General features: G+C 41.4%; 1 protein-coding gene across 1 annotated transcript in view; it reads left to right on the top strand.

Annotated features, from left to right (window-relative positions):
- LOC126188574 (neuropilin-1a-like) overlaps nt 1–23,501 on the top strand; it is a gene marked incomplete at its 5' end in the record, with an annotated part of 276,952 nt that overhangs the window by 199,889 nt on the left and 53,562 nt on the right. Inside the window, one exon of the mRNA XM_049930176.1 lies at nt 20,988–21,279. Coding sequence (XP_049786133.1) covers nt 20,988–21,279 — 292 coding nt within the window. The remainder of the gene's footprint in view (nt 1–20,987; nt 21,280–23,501) is intronic.

The raw sequence follows: 23,501 nt of genomic DNA, 5'->3' as shown, positions 1-23,501 counted from the left end.
AGCCCCACGTCAATTCCCTATCTGCCAAAAAATTCTAACTCTCAATTTCGAGCAAAAAAATCATGGTCTCAATGATTTGGAACCAAGGCATCATTCTGGTTGAATTTCTGCCTCTGTGGGAGACCATCAGTGCCAGCGATATAATGAGACTCCTAATAAACAAAGGAGCTTTCAAAACAAAAGGAGGGGGAATGCTGACGAGAGGAGTATGCCTTTTGCTTGTCATCACACACACACACACACACACACACAGCATTGGCCACCAAGGCGCTCCTGAACTTGGCTGAGATGTTTTGAACCTCCTCCCTTCCTCCTTATGCCCCAGACTTGGCGCCTTTAGTTTATCATCTTTTCACCTCCCTGAAGGCACGCGTGAGAGGAATTAAATTTTCACCCGAGGTGCAGAGCGAGGTTCTGAAGTGGGAGAAGGAGACAGCGGGGGAGTTTATCGAAGAGCTCAAAATAAGCTTGTGACACGGCTTACCACATGCACTGAACGAGATGGCGCATATGTGGAAAAATAATCAACAGGTGTGTCAACAATACCCTGTGAATTTTTTTTCATATTGACTTTTTCTAAAAAAATTATAAAATTACTTTCTGAACATGTCTTTTATATACCAAATTTGGCTAAAATGGCTCCACACGTTTCTGAGATATGCTTTTATGTCAGCATTTTGAAAGGTGGCTACACTGTATGAAAGGTGGCTACACTGAGCCACAGCGCCAAAAATCGCGCCAGAGAGAGTATTGTTCCGCCGCCTCCACTGGCAGTGCTCATTGAGAGGTAGCGGCAGGCAGTCCTTGCCGAGCAGTTGTGGTGGAATGAGATGGGGTAGTAGTGAGTGTTTGTTCGATGTTTTATGCAGCTATGTGATGGTAGAGATAGTAGATGTTGTTCCAATGGAGATATTGTAATGACCTGAGTGCTTTTCGTCAATATAAATTAAGGTAACTAACTACTGTTCTTTATTTTCTTATTATTTGTGTGTCCTGAATAATGCTTCATTACAGGTTCAGTCAACAAAGCATCTGGCGTGTGTTCTTGTATTAGAGTGTAATTCTGGGTTTCTTGCACAATTATAGTATTTCCAATTTTCCTTTATCACGTCAGTATAAATGATATTTAAAAATTCTTGTCTTGTTGAAGAAGAACCGTGCCAGATGTGCGTTGAGTCACACTCCCACACACAGAACAGTTATACTTGTGCTTTGGTTTCGTAGGTTTTATAGTTGCTGGGGACTTAATTAATTAATTGTGTTAACGAAAATTTTCATTTCATTCTTTGTTGTCATTCTATGCAGTCAGATAGCGTAACAATTAGTTGTCAGGGCCAGCCGTTTACGAGACTTGCGTAATCGGACATACAGCGACAGGAAATTAAAAAAGTATTTGCATTTCATTTTATTAAGCCCCCATGCACGTGGCGACCGCTGCTTCGGATCGTCCCTTGGAATTCTTCTGATTGTAAAAATAGTAGACAGTAGTATTGTTGTAGTAATTTGTAGTTTAGTAATTGTAGTCTACTTTGCATGTGTAGATTTGGTAATTGTCATTCTTCTAATGGTATTTTTTTCTCATAATTTTTTCTTTGTTGTCTTGTATACGCGTTTGACAATTTAGTGCAATTATTTCAATTGTTCGTTAATCGTGTTTGAGGGAAACATTTCGTGTGAATGATATTGTTGATGATAAAGTGTCATTGCGTGTAATTTTCATATAGTGACGAGTTTTGGATATTTTGTAAATGATTACGCGATCAATGAAAAAGGCAAAAATGATGAATAGTGAGAATGACGAAATTGTTGACATGGCGAACTCGCCAACACAGGACAACAGTATGATGGATAATGAAGTGGAAAACAATGTAATAAGTCGGGAAAATAGTCCGGAACCAGTTCAAGGTTTTTCTCAATCAGAAAATTCACAGAATACGAGAGTAACGATAGAAGATTCTGGAACAGTATCGAACACAGATAGCTTTACAGCTATGACGAGGGAAACTGGTTTTGTGGGAAATGTTAGGGGCGAAAAGAATTTCGAACCGGCTGATATGGAGCAGTTGATGGGTGCTATATTAAATTTGGGAGCACGAATGGAAACACAGTTTAGATCTGAATTAAAAACACAGATGGGAACAATGGAAGCACGGTTAGACTCACTGGGATCACAAATGGGAACAATGGAAACACGGTTAGACTCGTTGGGATCACAGTTAGGATCTGAATTGAAAACGGTGGCAACACGGCTAGAAACAGAGATGGAAACAATGGAAACACGGTTAGATTCACGAATAGGGACATGTTTCAAAAATATGAAAGATAAAGAAAGAAATCAGAGAAGAAGTACAACCGATTTTGAATTCTCACAATAATAGATTAATTGCAGTAGAGATTAGACAAAGGGAACAGGATAGGGAACAGGAGGAAAGAGATCGCGTGATAGTACAGAAATTTTCAGAGTTAAATTTACAACGTGCAAAAGAAAAGAAAGAAATATTTGAGAGAATCGAGGAATCCGTACCAGATGACAGATTAAATAACCTAACACTACAGTATGAACAGTTAACTACTAAATGTGTTAATACTGAAACCCGAGTCGCGACACTTACGGAAGACGTAAATAAACAGAAAGAACAAATAGGTGACTTATCGGAAAGAGTGGAGGAGATTTCAGATAAATTGACAAATCTTAGTTTGAATGGGGACAGAGATTCAGATGACACAGCTCCATTGCCATTTTCAGAAACCGAAGAGTACCAGAGCATAAATAAACATGTTGAAAATCAGGGAAAATTTAATGAACGCGTTAAAAGGGAAGTGGAGGCATTACGAAAGCAAGTCAAACAAATTGAAGGCGAAATCGTAGGAAAAGACAGCAGAAGGAATTTAGAATCACAGATAGCAGAAGGGTTTGAAGAAAGTAATTTGTTTCATTTACGAGATGCAACAAGAGAGCGACAGGCGCGCGAACTTGACAATAATCGACATTTGGACTGGGACAGACGCGGTAGGTCTTTGTCGCCACGAGGCGAAAACTTTGACTATAAACACTTTTTGACTGTTCGGAAATTTAAAATCTTCCGCAATTCTAAGAATGACATACATCCATGTGCATGGTTAGATCAATTTATGTACGCACTTCCACCAAATTGGCCACTAAGTCACAAACTGGAATTTATGTGTGGGTATTTAGAAAACGAACCGGCGACGCGGATGCGCGCAATCATTAGAGATTGTAATAGCCTAAATGATTTTTATCATGCATTTCTATCGGCATATTGGTCCGAAAACACGCAAGACAGAGTCAAACATAGTCTTATCATGCAGCGTAATTTCAAACAGTCTGAATTCCGCACGCCAGCGGAATATTTTGAAGACATGATTCGAAAGAATCAGTTCCTTTCCAACCCTTATAGCCCGACTGAATTAATTCGCATTTGTTTAACCAAGCTACCACAATCCATAAGACAAATTGCTTTAGCCGGAAGATGTAAAGACGACATTGAGACTTTTAAGACTTTGCTACAAGAACTCGAGTACGACAATGACGACGGGACTACCTGTAATTTTTTCAGTAACAGTAATTATGATAGATTTTCAGAGAAAAGGGATGGTGATCGGAACGGACGTTATAGCGGTAATTTTGAGAATGACAGACGAAACAGACAGGACAATAGATACCAGCCTTATGACAATAACAGACGTTCTAACAGAAATTACACAGACAATTATAATAACGGTAATTCGTACCGGAATGATCAATCATACGGAAACAGTAATCGGTATTATCAAGACAGAAATTATTCAAACAGTAATAGAAATTCTTACTACAGAAATAATCCGGGTAGTAGATACAACAATAATTTCAGAAGTGACAGTCGAAATTACACAAGAAGTAGTTATGCAGACAGACAGGAAAACAGAAATTTTAATAACAGACACAACCAAGAATTTGTATCTAACAGACAGGAGGGACCTAATTGGCATCCTCCACGTGACAGAACTTCAGAGAGACAAGTGCAAATCGTAGAAATGGATCCGCGAAATGACGCGAATAATCAAAGACGTGACGCAAACAATCGACAATGACTTGCAGCTTCGGCTTCTGGCAGCAATATAGACGGTTCAGAAAGTAATGACACTACGACTTTACACTACGTACGCCTGGAAGACATGAGAGACATTTTGTTAGACGAAAAGGAAAGTAATGTAGACGCATTTTTACATCCTGTTATTGAAGTATGTGTGGGTAAGAATAAGTTCACTGCAGTTTTAGATTCTGGGAGCCCATTGAACGTCATTAGTGAATCAGTTTTTCGTATATGTGAAAGGACTATTGCCTGTCCTGTGTTACCTATTTCTAAAACTACAATTCGAGGAGCGATTTCTGGAAAAGGTGTAGAAGTTAAACAACAGACCAACCTAAATTTCAATTGTCAAGGATACGAATTTTCTGCTAATTTTATTATTGTTCCATTACTCAGTACACAAATTATATTAGGTATGGAGTTTCTTAACGCACATAAGGCAATTTTGAACTTTAAAGAAGGAAGTGTGAATTTGACTGTTGCCGGAATGCCGAAATGTTTGAAATTTTTCGAGTGTTTAACAAGATCTGAGTCAGATACAAAATGTTCCAGGTTTCTTACTTCTGATGTTTTCGTTGAGCATTATGACGACAATGTGTTTATTCATGACAATGACAATGGATACAGAGACGCGATGGATGATATAATTAATAGCGAAGAACTAATTAATGAAAAGGTTAAGAAAGCTGAAGTGCCAGATGACGTTGCAAGAGAAGAGCTGCACCAAATTTTGACTTCACATGCTACAGTGTTTAGTCATTACACGGGAACTATACAAGGCTTACAATATTTATTTAAAGTAAAAGAACACACACCATTTCGCGGGAAAACGTACGCTATTCCTTTGGCTTACAGAGACAAGGTTAAGAATGAACTTCAGTACATGTTAGATCAGGGCATTATTGAGCCTGCAGTCAGTCCTTATACTAGCCCATTACACGTTGTTCTGAAAAAGGATGGGTCAATTCGTTTGGTTCTGGATTCCAGACAGATAAATAATATCATCATTCCTGAAACTGACCGCCCACAAAATTTAGATGAACTTCTTCAACATTTCCATGGAATTAAAGTTTTATCCACGATTGATATGCGCGCAAGTTTTTGGCAAATAGAACTCCACCCTGATTGTAGAAAATACACTGCCTTTTTAGCCTTTGGTAACTGTTACCAGTTTCGGAAATTACCGTTTGGACTTACTGTATCTTCAGCAGCATTCATTCGTAGCTTAAATGAAATTTTACCTGTTTATCTTCGTGACAATATTACTTCATATGTTGACGACATTCTTATTGCTAAACATTCTTGGAGTGAGCACAACAAAATTTTGGATTCATTGTTACGTATCTTTGCAAGAGTTGGCATTACAGTGAACTTAGAAAAATCTGAATTTGGTCGTTCTCAGGTGAGATTTCTCGGTCACATTATTTCTACAGAAGGTATTCTTCCCGATCCAGAAAAATTAGACGCTATTCGTAATTATGCTGTTCCTACCACAAAACGTGATGTTCGTAGTTTCCTTGGCGTCTGTAATTTTCTTAGACGTTTTGTTAGATTGGACGATTTGGCCACACCTCGTTCATGCAAATTATGTCAAAATCCGCCAACTATTTCGCACAGAGCACCGTTGTTTCCTATCATTCCAGCGAAATTAAAGGACATGGCTGCAGTTGATTTGTTCGGTCCAGTGGTTCGATCTACTAATGGTTTTGCGTACATTTTCGTAGCAGTGGAGTTGACATCAAAATATGTGTGTTTTACACCTTTACGCAAAGCAACAGCTCGTTCAGTATCTAACGCTTTCATCAAACATTTTCTTAAAGAAGTGGGTCATGTTGATAAGGTTATATCAGATAATGGATCACAGTTTCGTTCTAAAATTTGGCTTCGTACTCTACGGCGTCGTAAAGTTAAACCAATTTTCATTTCACTTTTTCACCCTCAATCTAACGCTTCAGAGAGATGGATGAAGGAAATCAATAAATTGTGTCGTCTTTATTGTCATCAGAATCACAGAACGTGGGATCAGTATCTTCATACTTTTCAAAACATTCTGAATGAACTTCCTAACGACTCAACTTCTTTACCACCTATACTGATATTAAAAAACAAAGCACCGACAAATCGCATTTCTGAAATCGTTCCTTTTCCGCCTTCACGGAAACTGCGGCAGTCTGAAGTTGTCAATCTGGCTCTACAAAATATTGCATCTGCGGCTGCTAGAAGAGTGAAATCAGCAAAGCGTCCTGGTCGTTTAAAAATCTTGTCAGTTGGTCAGAAGGTGTTAATTAAGTCTCATCGATTGTCTCACAAAGGAAAAGGCTTGTGTCGCAAATTTTTTCTGCTTTATAACGGTCCATATATAGAATTCGCAAAATTATTCATGATAACACTGTCGAAGTAGAAACTCTTAAATCACGACGCTCTAAGGAAATACATCATATATCTAACGTTAAAATTTTTGTGGAATGATATACTTTTGAAAAATTTTTTGTAGAATGACATACTTTTGAGGAACTAACAGCTACATGTAAACATGCGGAGAGTACACGGATACCGCGCTGTGTTTTGGCGGCGGCACATACTCAAAGCAACAGTCAAGTCTGCGCGCCGCACAGGGCAGTCGTTGACCGCAAACAATCACTTCCTACGTCACGCGCCTACAGCTGATCGAGCGCTCAGTGCGAATGCACTGACAGCCGTAAATAAATACACAGTCTTATTTCTCCGATTAAATTCAGTATAAAGCTATAGTGACTTGATGAATTCTGTTATTAACAATCAGTATTTTTCAGGATACGGTTCTATAAGGTATTTAAGAACTTCAGGTAAATTCTGTGCGTGTCCGACGTTAAGACGACTTGCTATCGAGAAAATTTCAGGAAAAATGTCATTTCGAAGAAGAAAGTAATAAACTAAAAAGGTAATTATTAATTGAGTTTATTTTTCAGGTAACATATTTCCACTCAGGTACGTACCTTAGACGTAATTTGCTGCGCGATTACGTGATTCATACTTTGTGCTAATTACATGTTCTATGAATTTGCTTGTGAAGCGACGTGCTTGCGTACGTTAACTGATTTTGACAATGATTATCCATGAATTGAGTTGTAACTTATGTATATTATGCATCGCTTGGCTGCACTGCTTTTTCACTGATGTCATATTTTTTAATTATGTGCCTGCTGTGCCCATTTATTTAAATTATAATTGTAACCTGATTAATTGTGCTGACTGTGGTTAGGTATGTAACTTATACTTTGTGATTTATCTGCTTGCGCCTTCATGTTTACTTATTAAGATACGATGCTAATGACCTGTTTAGTACGTAAGATATATGTTTACTGCTATGCATATGGATTGCACATTTACACATTTCTGCTTGTTGTCATAACTATACTTTAATTTGGTATATAGCAATGCTGATGTACAGTGTACGAACATAGAGTTTAGGTTACACTATGGTACTATTTACAGATTGTTCGCTTGGCAGAGCCTCGTTGTAAGATTTGTGCTGCATCCACTTGTTGACATTCTGTTCTCTACTGGTATATTTACTCGCTGTTGCTTGTTTTGCTTACGCTCAGTGCTTTATATTTTAACATAAGAAAATGAACTGCAATAATTCGACGAACGACATTAGTACAAGAAACATCATAGAAGTCACATGAGCTGGAGGTTTTATGAAAGCTGTATAAATGTATGCCAATAGGAAGGAAGCTAACGACATGACATACCAACACAGTTATTACACTGCATTTTTCGTGAGCAATTGAAATAGGAAGTGACACTTGATACAAGAAATACTCCACATGTTTGCTTCTGTTTGCCATAATTCTTGAAGTGGTGTACACACTGTGAAATATTAGCATCATTCACACTCCGTAATCGTACTTAATTACTGAGAGTTATTCGAACTAAGTCTGTTAGAGGTCATGTATGTATTCTTTGTTTATAATTCATAATGAGTAGAAGATTTTGGTCAGATGGATTACACAGAGGTTGTGTGTTGACAGTGTGTCTTCGGATTGTATGGGATGAGGAGGTTTGCATTAGGATTTTATCTGTACTTGTTCGACGAAACTGACTTGAGGAAAGAGTTGTTATGGAAGTGAAATGATATTGGTAATATTGGAGTTTTTGTGGACAAGAGGTAAGGTAAATGATACTGGCAATAAGGTTTATATGTATCGACGTATTGAAAAGGTATTATGGAGGTATTGAGATTGTATGAAGTTGATTGGAGTATGGTGTATAAGAGGTAAAGTAAGTGAGGTGCATTTTTTTTTTTTTTTTTTTTTTTTGTTGGTCTATATGGAACAAGGAGGATGAAGATAGCAGACTAGAACACTAAAATGGAAGGAAGATTATCTACACACACTTTGTTAAATCACTAAGCAGTAGGTAATTTTTTTTTGGAGAGAGGAAGTTGCATATCTTGGCACACTGACAGTTGTTCAGTAACAGTACATTTTGATCTGGCTTGGCAAACATTGGTCTTGACATGATGACTATGACGTTGACTTAACTATTATCGACTGCTATACATTGCTGCCACTACTACTTGATACACATGATGAACATGAAATTTGACAGAAGTGGATTCAGACAGTTAACACTATACAATTACACAGTAGTACTTAATGTGGATGAAAGATGAGTGAGTGTGTTTTGTGTGTTTTCCTTTCCTAATCCTACCCACCTATCTCCTAAATATTATTTTATTTGTTTGTAGTGGCTTACACTGACACCCATAAATATTATAGGTTTACTGATGTTTGTGTATTTGTAATAGTAATATGACAATTATCTGATATCATTTGTGTGTTTGATCTGATATCATTTGTGTGTTTGTTATGATTTGTATGTTTAGTGTAAGAACATTGTAAAAGCATTTGTATGTGCATTCAAACTATTGTTCATGCTTGAACTGTCTAATTAGTGATGATGAAATTATGGACTGTTACTTGTACTTTTTCTACATGATTGGTGCCACTAGGACATGTTTAATTTGTGCTGAGGAACAGTGTGATCAGTGATAGTTGTTTAATGTCATTTGTCGGTGTCTGCACCTACTCAACATTGCTGGGTGCCACTGATGGACTGCTTCTACTGCAATGATGTTACTTCTTGCTGTCTGCACCTACTCAACTTTGCTGGGTGCCACTGATGGACTGCATCTATTGAAATAATGTCACTTGTTGGTGTCTGCACCTGTTCAACATTGCTGGGTGCCACTGATGGAACTGCTTATACTGAACTGGTGTCACTTGTTGCTGTAGCACCTGTTCAACATTGCTGGGTGCCACTGATGGACTGCTTCTACTGAAATGAAGTCACTTCTTGGTGTCTGCACCTACTCAACATTGCTGGGTGCCACTGATGAACTGCTTCTACTGAAATGATGTCACCTGTTGGAGTCTGCACCTGTTCCACAATGCTGGGTGCCATTCATGGACTGCTTCTACTGAAATGATGTCACCTGTTGGAGTCTGAACCTACTCCACAATGCTGGGTGCCACTGATGAACTGCTTCTACTGACATAATGTCACTTGATGGTGTCTGCACCTACTCAACATTGCTGGGTGCCATTGATGGACTGCTTCTACTGAAATGATGTCATCTGTTGGAGTCTGCACCTGTTCCACAATGCTGGGTGCCATTCATGGACTGCTTCTACTGAAATGATGTCACCTGTTGGAGTCTGAACCTACTCCACAATGCTGGGTGCCACTGATGAACTGCTTCTACTGACATAATGTCACTTGATGGTGTCTGCACCTACTCAACATTGCTGGGTGCCATTGATGGACTGCTTCTACTGAAATGATGTCACCTGTTGGAGTCTGCACCTACTCAACATTGCTGGGTGCCACTGATGGACTGCTTCTACTGAAATGATGTCACCTGATGGTGTCTGCACCTACTCAACATTGCTGGGTGCCACTGATGGACTGCTTCTAATGAAATGATGTCACCTGTTGGAGTCTGCACCTGTTCCACAATGCTGGGTGCCACTGATGGACTGCTTCTACTGAGATGATGTCACTTATTGCTGTCAGCACCTATTCAACAGTGCTGGGTGCTACTGCTGGAACTGTGAACTACTTGTTGTGAATATTTGTATTAACTGATTTTTTGTGTATTACTGTTTGTGAAAAGTTATAAGACTCTTACCTGCTCATATTCGTCATTGCTGACGTTATCGATTGAATTGTTTAACCACATGATATTTCTGTAAACTATTATGTAAAGTCACATGTATGAAAGAATTTGTATTGCTTAGTGTACTTTATATATTAGGCTATTGAAAGGTCAGTGCAAAGCCAAAATTTTATCTAGTTATATGATATTTACGTATTAATATTATCTTTTATTTTTGTCTGTATTTTTTTTTTGACGAATTTGGTGGTATTTTCACCACCAATGCTGGCAAAAATACCATCAAATTCTAGCCCGTGGAGGAAGGGCATATGAAAGGTGGCTACACTGTATGAAAGGTGGCTACACTGAGCCACAGCGCCAAAAATCGCGCCAGAGAGAGTATTGTTCCGCCGCCTCCAATGGCAGTGCTCATTGAGAGGTAGCGGCAGGCAGTCCTTGCCGAGCAGTTGTGGTGGACACTGCTTGTATCTGAAGTTGGAATGAGATGGGGTAGTAGTGAGTGTTTGTTCGATGTTTTATGCAGCTATGTGATGGTAGAGATAGTAGATGTTGTTCCAATGGAGATATTGTAATGACCTGAGTGCTTTTCGTCAATATAAATTAAGGTAACTAACTACTGTTCTTTATTTTCTTATTATTTGTGTGTCCTGAATAATGCTTCATTACAGGTTCAGTCAACAAAGCATCTGGCGTGTGTTCTTGTATTAGAGTGTAATTCTGGGTTTCTTGCACAATTATAGTATTTCCAATTTTCCTTTATCACGTCAGTATAAATGATATTTAAAAATTCTTGTCTTGTTGAAGAAGAACCGTGCCAGATGTGCGTTGAGTCACACTCCCACACACAGAACAGTTATACTTGTGCTTTGGTTTCGTAGGTTTTATAGTTGCTGGGGACTTAATTAATTAATTGTGTTAACGAAAATTTTCATTTCATTCTTTGTTGTCATTCTATGCAGTCAGATAGCGTAACAATTAGTTGTCAGGGCCAACCGTTTACGAGACTTGCGTAATCGGACATACAGCGACAGGAAATTAAAAAAGTATTTGCATTTCATTTTATTAAGCCCCCATGCAATTTTTCACTCCCACCATAAACAATAAGGGTGTCCTACTGTCAATAACTTTTCTAGGCAGCAAGTGATACGTGTGCCAACTTTGGTAGAAACTTCTTCAGGCGTTACGGAGATGTGAGGACGTAGCTGAAAGGTGTATGGAATATACACAAAAGAAATGAACCTGAAGACAATATTGTAGAAAGGGATAAGGAAGATGACATCGGACACATGAGAGTACTAGAAGAATTTGACTGAGTGCTGAAAAATCTAAGTGGAAACGAGGCCTCTGGAGAAGATATTCACTCAAAATTATTGAAGTCCTAGGGAAAGCTAGCCATGACAAAGCTATTCCACTTGGTATGCAAGATATATGAAACAGGGGAAATACCCTCAGATATCAAGAAAAATGTAATAATTACAATTCCATAGAAGGCAAGTGCTGTCAGGTTTGAATATTACTGAACGATCTGTTTAATAAGTCATGATTGCAAAACACTGATCGAATTGTATACAAAATAACGGAAGAACTGGTAGAAGCCAACCAGGGGGAAACTCAAATTGGGTTCCGGAGAAATGTATGAACCCATGAGGCAAATGGTTCAAATGGCTCGGAGCACTATGGGACTTGACTTCTGAGGTCATCAGTCCCCTAGAACTTAGAACTACTTAAACCTAACTAACCTAAGGACATCACACACGTCCATGCCCGAGGCAGGCTTCGAACCTGCGACCGTAGCTGTCGCGCGGTTCCAAATTGTAGCGCCTAGAACCGTTCGGCCACTCCGGCCGGCCCCGTGAGGCAATATTGACCATATAACTTATTATAGAAGACAGGTTAACGAAAGAGAAACCTACGCTTAAAGCATTTGTAAACTTAGAGAAAGCTTTTGACAATGCTGACTGGAGTACACACTTTCGAATTCTGAAGGTATCAGGGATAAAACACAGGGAGTGAAAGATTGTATACAACTTGTACAGAAACTACATTACAGTTTAAAGAGTAGAAGGAAATGAAATTGAAGCACTAGTTGAAAACGGAGTGAAACAATTTTGTAACCTATCCCCAAAGCTATTCAGTTTGTGCGAGGGTATGCTGAAAAGTAATTCCTTCGAATTTCTCAGGTGAAAACTCTCATAGCTTTTTATATAAAACAAACTTTATAAGCATTCTACATCTTTATTATTCATGCCTACATATTTGCAGCCTGGTGCTAGAGGGCTTCGAATTGTAGCGTGTAGTATGCCGGTGTGTAATGTAATTATGTCGCTGCATGAGAACAACCTACTGGAATCGAGTTTCGCATTCGAAGATTTCGCCCACATGCGGATGATAATGTCAGACCACACACGAGCGCAGTGGCATCTGCAACAATCCGAAGTTAATAAATCGCTTCGCACGCTCTGGAATTATTTTGCTTAATGTGCACTACGGTATTCGAGTGTTTTATTGTAAGCCGGCCGGAGTGGCCGTGCAGTTCTCGGCGCTACAGTCTGGAACCGCGAGACCGCTACGGTCGCAGGTTCGAATCCTGCCTCGGGAATGGATGTGTGTGATGTCCTTAGGTTAGTTAGGTTTAATTAGGTCTAAGTTCTAGGCGACTGATGACCTCAGAAAATAAGTCGCATAGTGCTCAGAGCCATTTGTTATATTGTAAACTAGCATAGCTCTCTCCGTATCAAGAAACTGCAGTGCCACGGTGAGCCTGAACATTTCTCAAGTGTGTATTCTATTTTGTAATATGAGAATCCACTTTACTGAGCAAAAACGCAAATGCACTCTCATCCATTCGTAATTTATATAAGACTTGACGTCCTCTACTTGCATCTCTTATAACAAATTTTGCTGAATGCTTTTACTATCTCGACATAATACCCATGGCTTCACTCAAGTGTGTTTCCTTTTTTTCCGCCGCTTTTCTTCCAAATGAACACACAATGCAGTTGTGGTATAAGTAATTGCAGCGCGTAATGAGAACTTGTTACTGTCCGCTATCTTGAAATTTGACGAAAAATATGACGACTGTGTAATATCCCTTTTTAGCACTACGTCAAATATCTTTGTCAAAAAAATCTGACGAATATTGATCGTATTTATTTGTCAAAGAAATATCATACTGCAATACCGGCCAAAACAGGGGTGTCGGCAAACCGTGCATGCTTTGCAGTTGGCCGCCGGGCTGATGCCATAACGAAGTATGCGTCGCTCATGAGAAAACCCTGTGTTACCAACTTCCGCTACAAAGTAATGAAAGAAAACGTAGAAAACCGACCATAGCAGATGCAAACATAGGCGATTTTAAAAATAATAGCAGTTACAATAGTATTAAAGGAACGATAAAACACTAGCCGGCCGATGTGGCCGAGCGGTCCTAGGCCCTTAAGTCTGGAACTGCGCGACCGCTACGGTAGCAGGTTCGAATGTGTGTGATGTCCTTAGGTTCGTTAGGTTTAAGTAGTTCTAAGTTCTAGGGGAGTGATGACCTCCGATGTTAAGTCTCATAGTGCTCAGAGCCATTTGGACGATAAAACTATGTGCGTTCTGCCGAACTTGAATATTTTCATTCCGGTTTATAACAAAACAGCCTTCTCTCTCCTCTATAATGTAGTATAATTTCCGCATTTGAGTTTCAGCTTTGTCCACCACGTGGGGGGCACATTTGTTCCATTCTTCTGCAGTCACTGTTATTGCTGCTTGTGCTAATAGTTCTTTAACTTGCGACATTTTGCATGTTCTGTTTCTTGCTGCAACATACAAGTAACTCTTAATTCTTGCCCAAATTAACTCCTTGGCATTTAATTAGTAGTGATAGGACGATTGAAAGAACAGGTTTCCCTGCACATCATCTGCTGCGTATTCTTTGTATGCTACTCTGTTTTTCTCTTAACGATTTGTAGTATTCCTTTCTTCAACAGACCATCTTCAAAGGATTTTAGCCATTCTGTTATATCTTGCTTATTGAAATTCGTATTAGGGACTTCTTCTTTTCGACGAGAATGGTACGGCGCATTATCAAGATAAATTACTGCGTTTCCTTGAAGGCGAGGAAGAACGTCTTGAAACCGTTCCTCGGACGTATCGGCGCACATTTGCTCGTTATAATCTGCACTCTTCTTGGATTAGAAAATCCATAAACAGCCTTCTCCGAAACTTGCTTTGCTGCCAATGTCCATGATAATCAGGCGTTTTTTCTCTATTCGGTTGGTCCTTGTTTCCGGTGGATAATCCGAACAGATACGTACGCTTGTTTAAATGATTTTATGGCGCTATCTACCCAGGCATTACTTCGGGTATGTCCTGCGTTCAATCATGTCCCGTGCAAATAGTAAATTGGTCTTCCTTCATCTCTCAACAATTTAATGCTTCGTAGATAACGCCGCTTCCATAAAGTGATGTCATCCTTGTCTATTAGTATGCTATCGCGTCCACACCGAACGTATTTAAAATTCGTTTATTTTCATAATTAATGGTTCAAATGGATCTGAGCACTATGGGACTTAACTTCTGAGGTCATCAGTCACCTAGAACATTTTTTTCTTTTTTGGTCATCAGTCTACTGACTGGTTTGATGCGGCCCGCCATGAATTCCTTTCCTGTGCTAACCTCTTCATCTCAGAGTAGCACATGCAACCTACGTCCTCAATTATTTGCTTGACGTATTCCAATCTCTGTCTTCCTCTACAGTTTTTGCCCTCTACAGCTCCCTCTAGTACCATGGAAGTCATTCCCTCATGTCTTAGCAGATGTCCTATCATCCTGTCCCTTCTCCTTATCAGTGTTTTCCACGTATTCCTTTCCTCTCCGATTCTGCGTAGAACCTCCTCATTCCTTACCTTATCAGTCCACCTAATTTTCAACATTCGTCTATAGCCCCACATCTCAAATGCTTCGATTCTCTTCTGTTCCGGTTTTCCCACAGTCCATGTTTCACTACCATACAATGCTGTACTCCAGACGTACATCCTTAGAAATTTCTTCCTCAAATTAAGGCCGGTATTTGATATTAGTAGACTTCTCTTGGCCAGAAATGCCTTTTTTGCCATAGCGAATCTGCCTTTGATGTCCTCCTTGCTCCGTCCGTCATTGGTTATATTACTGCCTAGGTAGCAGAATTCTTTAACTTCATTGACTTCGTGACCATCAATCCTGATGTTATGTTTCTCGCTGTTCTCATTTCTACTACATCTCATTACCTTCGTCTTTCTCCGATTTACTCTCAAACCATACTGTGTACTCATTAGACTGTTCAATCCGTTCAGCAGATCGTTTAATTCTTCTTCACTTTCACTCAGGATAGCAATTTCATCAGCTAATCGTATCATTGATATCCTTTCACCTTGTATTTTAAATTCCACTCCTGAACCTTTCTTTTATTTCCATCATTGCTTCCTCGATGTACAGATTGAAGAGTAGGGGCGAAAGGCTACAGCCTTGTCTTACACCCTTCTTAATACGAGCACTTCGTTCTTGATCGTCCACTCTTATTATTCCCTCTTGGTTGTTGTACATATTGTATATGACCCGTCTCTCCCTATAGCTTACCCCTACTTTTTTTCAGAATCTCGAACAGCTTGCTCCATTTTATATTGTCGAACGCTTTTTCCAGGTCGACAAATCCTATGAAAGTGTCTTGATTTTTCTTTAGCCTTGCTTCCATTATTAGCCGTAACGTCAGAATTGCCACTCTCGTCTCTTTACTTTTCCTAAAGCCAAACTGATCGTCACCTAGCGCATTCTCAATTTTCTTTTCCATTCTTCTGTATATTATTCTTGTAAGCAGCTTCGATGCATGAGCTGTTAAGCTGATTGTGCGATAATTCTCGCACTTGTCAGCTCTTTCCGTCTTCGGAATTGTGTGGATGATGCTTTTCCGAAAGTCAGATGGTATATCGCCAGACTCATATATTCTACACACCAACGTGAATAGTCGTTTTGTTGCCACTTCCCCCAATGATTTTAGAAATTCTGATGGAATGTTATCTATCCCTTCTGCCTTATTTTACCGTAAGTCTTCCAAAGTTCTTTTAAATTCCGATTCTAATACTGGATCCCCTATCTCTTCCAAATCGACTCCTGTTTCTTCTTCTATCACATCAGACAAATCTTCACCCTCATAGAGGCTTTCAATGTATTCTTTCCACCTATCTGCTCTCTCCTCTGCATTTCACAGTGGAATTCCCGTTGCACTCTTAATGTTACCACCGTTGCTTTTAATGTCACCAAAGGTTGTTTTGACTTTCCTGTATGCTGAGTCTGTCCTTCCGACAATCATATCTTTTTCGATGTCTTCACATTTTTCCTGCAGCCATTTCGTCTTAGCTTCCCTGCACTTCCTATTTATTTCATTCCTCAGCGACTTGTATTTCTGTATTCCTGATTTTCCTGGAACATATTTGTACTTCCTCCTTTCATCAATCAACTGAAGTATTTCTTCTGTTACCCATGGTTTCTTCGCAGCTACCTTCTTTGTACCTATGTTTTCCTTCCCAACTTCTGTGATGGCCCTTTTTAGAGATGTCCATTCCTCTTCAACTGTACTGCCTACTGCGCTATTCCTTATTGCTGTATCTATAGCGTTAGAGAACTTCAAACGTATCTCGTCATTCCTTAGTACTTCCGTATCCCACTTCTTTGCGTATTGATTCTTCCTGACTAATGTCTTGAACTTCAGCCTACTCTTCATCACTACTATATTGTGATCTGAGTCTATATCTGCTCCTGTGTACGCCTTACAATCCAGTATCTGATTTCGGAATCTCTGTCTGACCATGATGTAATCTAATTGAAATCTTCCCTTATCTCCCTGCCTTTTCCAAGTATACCTCCTCCTCTTGTGATTCTTGAACAGGGTATTCGCTATTACTAGCTGAAACTAGTTACAGAACTCAATTAGTCTTTCTCCTCTTTCATTCCTTGTCCCAAGTCCATATTCTCCTGTAACCTTTTCTTCTACTCCTTCCCCTACAACTGCATTCCAGTCGCCCATGACTATTAGATTTTCGTCCCCCTTTACATCCTGCATTACCCTTTCAATATCCTCATACACTTTCTCTATCTGTTCATCTTCAGCTTGCGACGCCGGCATGTATACCTTTACTATCGTTGTCGGTGTTGGTCTGCTGTCGATTCTGATTAGAACAACCCGGTCACTGAACTGTTCACAGTAACACACCCTCTGTCCTACCTTCCTATTCATAACGAATCCTACACCTGTTATACCATTTTCTGCTGCTGTTGATATTACCCAATACTCATCTGACCAGAAATCCTTGTCTTCCTTCCACTTCACTTCACTGACCCCTACTATATCTAGATTGAGCCTTTGCATTTCCCTTTTCAGATTTTCTAGTTTCCCTACCACGTTCAAGCTTGTGACATTCCACGCCCCGACTCGTAGAACGTTATCCTTTCGTTGATTATTGAATCTTTTTCTCATGGTAATCTCCCCCTTGGCAGTCCCTTCCCGGAGATCCGAATTTGGGACTATTCTGGAATCTTTTGCCAATGGAGAGATCATCATGACACTTCTTCAAATACAGGCCACATGTCCTGTAAATACACGTTACGTGTCTTTAATGCAGTGGTTTCCATTGCCTTCTGCATCCTCATGTCGTTGATCATTGCTGATTCTTCGGCCTTTAGGGTCAATTTCCCACCCCTAGGACAAGAGAGTGCCCTGAACCTCTACGCGCCCCTTTGACAAGACCGTTGGCAGAATGAGGCTGACTTCTTATGCCGGAAGTCTTCGGCCGCCAATGCTGATTATTTATCAAAATTTAGGTAGTGGCGGGGATCGAACCCAGGACCGAAACGTTTTTGTTGTGAATCAAAGACGCTACCCCTAGACCACGGGTACCCTAGAACTTAGAACTACTTAAACCTAAGTAACTTAAAGACATCACACACATCCATGCCCGAGGCAGGATTCGAACATGCGACCGTAGCGGTCGCGCGGCTCCAGACTGTGTAGCGCCTAGAACCTCATAATTAATAAAATTATCTTTTGTTCACAGCAGCAAGCACTTAGTTAATTGTTGACAGTTCGTTACGAAAATAAAGAGCATGTACTTTCCTTGGTATTGCGTTTCTATCGAAGTCGTCAACACTTTCTGAAAGCTTCTGTCGTGATTTTTGTTTCTGAGGAGACTTCAAAGACTGTGAGGCGTTGCATTCACTAAGTACACGTGACTTCGAAGAACGACCACACCTGTAGGTGCCGCAGTTTTCAAAACAATATCAGCCGCTGACTGTTCCGGATACAACAGCACTGTTTTATACATTTCAAGAACAGTGTGTTTCTCTGCAGAACTTAATGAAATTAGGACCTCGCTCGCTGTATCGGTGTAGCACGGCATAATGAGTTTACTTGTACCTGATACTAATGGGCAAAAAAGAATAACTGTTGTGGGTGGACAAATAAATAACGAATGCTGATTATGATTACAAATACTGATGCTTACGCAAATAATAAAAAAACTGGTCTTTCAAACGAGCTGAACTGTACAATCAGATTCTGAGCTGAAGCGCCAAAGAAACTGGTATAGGCATGCGCATTCAAATACAGAATACGGCGCTGCGGTAGGCAACGCCTGTATAATACAACAAGTGTCTGGCGCAGTTGTTAGATAGGTTACTGCTGCTAAAATAGCAGGTTGTCAATATTTAAGTGAGTTTGAACATGGTGTTATAGTCGGCGCACGAGAGATGGGACACAGCATAGCCGAGGTAGCGATGAAGTGAGGAATTTTCCCGTGCGACCATTTCACGAATGTATCGTGAATATGAGCACTCTGTTAAATCATCAGATCTACGACATTGCTGCGGCCGGAAAAAGATCCTGCAAGAATGGGACCAATGACGACTGTAGAGTATCGTTCAACTTGATAGAACTGCGACCCTTTCGCAAATTGTTGCACATTTCAATGCTGGGACATCAACAAGTGTCAGCGTGTGAACCATTCAACGAAACATCATCGATATGGGCTATCGGAGCCCAAGGCCCACTCATGTACCGTAAATGATTGTACGACACGACGCTTTACACATCATCTGGGCCCGCCCGCACCGACATTGGACTGTTGATGACTGGAAACATCTTCCTAGTCGGACGAGTCTCGTTTCAAATTGTATCGAGCAGAGGGACATGTACGGGTATCGAGACAACTTCATGAATCCATGGACCCTAGATGTCAGCAGGAGACTGTTCAAGCTGGTGCAGTCTCTGTAACGGTATGGGGCGTATGCAGTTGGAGTGATGTGGGACCATGAGCGTACGGCATTGTGGGCCAGGATTCCCCCATTCGGGGAAGTTCGCTCGCCGAGGGCAAGTACTTACTGCTTTCGACGCTACACTGGGCGACTTGCGCGTCGGAGATAGGGATGAAATGATGATGAAACAACACAGCACCCGGTCCCTGAGCGGAAAAAAATCTCCTGCCTCAGCCGGGGATCGAACCCGGGCCCCTTGGCGTGGCATTCCGCACGCTGACCAGTTTTTTTTTTCTTTCTTCTTCCATTCTGCTGGATATAGCTCGTTGCGTTTGGTCTGGGCGGACGCCAAAATACATCTGTTCAAGTTGATCGTTGACTCCTTGACTCACTTTTTTTTTTTTTATAACAGGGAGCAAGCAGTCCTCTGACCGAACACGCTGAGCTACCGTGCCGGCTCCACTCAGCTAATGGATGCGGAAGTGGGACCTCTGATACGTCTGCATACGACTCTGACGGCTGATGGTCTGCATCTATTCATGTCCATTGTGCATTCTGACAGACTTGGGCAATTCCAGCAGGACAATGGGACAACCCACACGTCCAGAATTGCTACAGAGTGGCTATAGGAGCACACTTCTGAGTTAAAACACTTCCGCTGGCCACCAAACTCCCTAGGCAGGAACATTATTGAGCAAATTTGGGATGCCTTGCAACGTGCTGTTCAGAAGAGATCCCCACACCCTCGTACTCTTACGGATTTATGGACAGCCTTGCAGGATTTATGCTGTCAGTTCCCTCCAGCACTACTTTAGACATTAGTCGAGTCCATTCTACGTCGTGCTGCGGCATTTATGCGCGCTCACGGGGCCCTGCTCGATATTAGAGGCAGGAGTCCAGTTTCTTTGGCTCTTCACTGAAGATACTCGCAACGGAAGCGGTCACTGAGTGAGCGCCTCCTGCCTTGCTCGTACCTCGACGGCAGTGCTGTGGTTACGCGCCTTGACGTGTTTCCTGGTCGTCTCATCTCGATGAATGGAGTATAAGGTAGGGTAGGGAGCTGATCAGACAAGGTACTGGAGGATATTAGTGTTTAACGTCCCGTCGACAACGAGGTCATTAGAGCGCAAGCTCGGGGAGGGAAGGATGGGGAAGGAAATCGGCCGTGCCCATTCAAAGGAACCATCCCGGCATTTGCCTGAAGCGATTTAGGGAAATCATGGAAAACCTAAATCAGGATGGCCGGAGACGGGACTGAACCGTCGTCCTCCCGAATGCGAGTCCGACAAGGTACTGAAGATCACAACAACAACAAATTTGTGGACGAATAGAAACTAAATATTCATTTGTGACGATTAGCTCCTAATCCTGAAGTTGTCCTCTCTAGCCGCCGTATAGAGTTAACCCTAACCCCTTCTCGCTGGCAGCTACAGTGGCGGTGTCTGGTTTGCCGGCGCGCCCGCGGGCAGACCAGTTCCTGTTCCAGCCGGGGTCTCGCGCGCTGCGCTTCCAGTTCCACAGCAGCGGCGGCTCGCGGCGGCCGCGGCCCTCGGCGGGGGCGGTGCTGCGCTTCCGGCTGCGCTACCGCCTGCTGCGCAGCTGCCGAGGGCTCTTCCAGGAGCCGGCGGTGGGCGCGCTGCCGGGGCCCGGACCCAACCGGCCGTGCTACGCCAGAGTGAGGAACCGCCGCGGCGCCATCCACACGCCCGGCTACCCGCAGCCCTACCCGCCGGGGCAGGACTGCGTCTACGAGTTCGTCAGGTGAGCCACGTCACTCGTCTGCTTTCATCCCTCACGTGTGGCAACTATGTCGCGATTATTCCACGTAAAAATCCCTCAGATTACACGAATTTTATCCGTAGTGGATGCTGTTGAACTCAGTGACTGTTCCTTTATAGGGTTTAGAAAAATTTCCGCCAACAGTCACAATAAAAGGTTATTTATTTCTCACACGACCGGTTTCGGGATTGTGCCCATCCTCAGATGTTTATACATTCATGTGCATGTTTATATTGCTGGATGAACCGTTAAACTTTACTTTCAAAACCTTTTCTTAAGATTTTACTTTACTTACTAGCGATTCATCAAGAACATTAACACATTTAATCACACTATGTGAGCGTGGAACTTGTTGCCAATGGTTAACTGATGAAACAAATTAAAAAAATTTTTTTTTCAATAAATGGAAATTTTATTCCTAAAGCCCCTTTTTTTTAAATAGATTTAAAATTATAATCAGAAACCACCCTGTAAATATCAAGTTACAATTTATTCAGAGGGCAGGAATAACAAATCTATTTTTTTTTACACTGGTGCAAATCTGCAACACACCAGATTACTTTAAACTAAAAATTTTAACAACTCACACAAACACATATGCACCCCATAAGAGGGATGGAGATGGTACAAAACACTCACATTAAAAATTATTTGCCTCCGAAAGTGCAACTTGTTTTTAAAAGAACTCCTACGGTGGAAGGGTGGCAACTTCATATTCTAAAATGATCATTTAAATAAAATCCATGAAATGCTGTTTTACATAAAATCTACCAACATGCTCTAAATTACATATATACCACCTCTCAAGATGATAGGCAAGATAAAAACATATATCAGGAATTCGGCCTTTGCACCTTAAGCAATAAATTCATTAACACCAATCCGACAAACATGACAGAGGCAGCTATTAACGTATGGCAGACCGACAAGCAGACAGACAGACACTAACTGCCTAACAAATGCGGACAGGACACAGACGAGCAAGCTGGGGACGAGAGACTGACCAAGAAAACAAGTAGAATTTCACAAGTTAATCAAACAACATATCACTTCATCACATATTAACTTCTAATAAACTGCGATGTCTGGCGAAGACCTGGCGCAGCACCCCCAAGACGCTCTTCCGAACCGTCCGCTGCCAGCCGTTTCAACGGACGCAGGAAGGCGCGCCGATCTCCCGTCTCATGACGTCGCCGCTCGCCCCGGCCAGACTGATGTGGGTTGACTCCTGTTGCTCTCGTGTCGGCCGCGAAGCCACCACCCCTCGCTATACGGCGCGGGCCACTGGACTGACGTGTTGACCTCACACGCGCCGACGCTCAAGACGGACAAGTCATCTTCTCTCCCAGTGCGCGACCGACCAACCGATCGATCCAACCGTCAATGCCCATTGCCTGAACAAACTCGAGCAGACTGGTGGCCTAACACATATTAGCACTCCGGACGACAGACAGACACTAACTGCTCCACACTGACCCAGCTCACCAACTGACCAGACTCGCCATCGACTCCGACTGACCGACTCAGACTGACCCTACCGAGCTCATAGCGCCCCTTAAAGGCAAGTGAACAGGCAACCTCTCCCCTTTTTCACCAGAGGGAGACACCAAACCTGCGACTGCCACTCCTGCGCCACCGCCAGAAACGGAAGGCGGCTGCTTCACACAACTAGCTGCGGCGCGTTCTTCAAAACAGCAATTTTTTCCACGGCTCACTGGAGATGACTGTATAAATACAAAAAAATTATTTGCTCGTGACTAAACAGATACAAGTGGGACAATTGTAAGTGGCAAGGCAGCATTTGTCGAAAATATATCTGTACTTACATAAAGATGAAACATCATTATTATACTTACGTTGTGGTGACAGTTTTTCCACTTAGTTGCACACTTATTACCATTTTCACGTCCATATTTCAGTTTTATAAAGTTTAGCTCCATATTTCACTATTACGATGTGCACTCCTGAAGTACAATGTGTTTACATAAAAACATGTGGTCTATGGTCAAAGAACTTCGATGTAGCAGGTGTAAAGATGTTGCTTGTACAGAAACCTGTATGTTGTGGTCAAAGAACTTAGCCACAGTAAGTGCAAGGGTGTTGCACATATAGAAACTTAAAAAGCTATAATAGACTGCGAAGTTTTTTGATACACATTATGAAAGTTGTTTTGATCCACATTTTTGACAGAGAACTTATATCTA

This window comes from Schistocerca cancellata, chromosome 5 (genome assembly GCF_023864275.1).
Source record: "Schistocerca cancellata isolate TAMUIC-IGC-003103 chromosome 5, iqSchCanc2.1, whole genome shotgun sequence".
Taxonomy (NCBI): Eukaryota; Metazoa; Arthropoda; class Insecta; order Orthoptera; family Acrididae; genus Schistocerca; species Schistocerca cancellata.
Note: the sequence above shows the minus strand (reverse complement) of the source record. Positions and strands in the feature narration are given on the sequence as shown.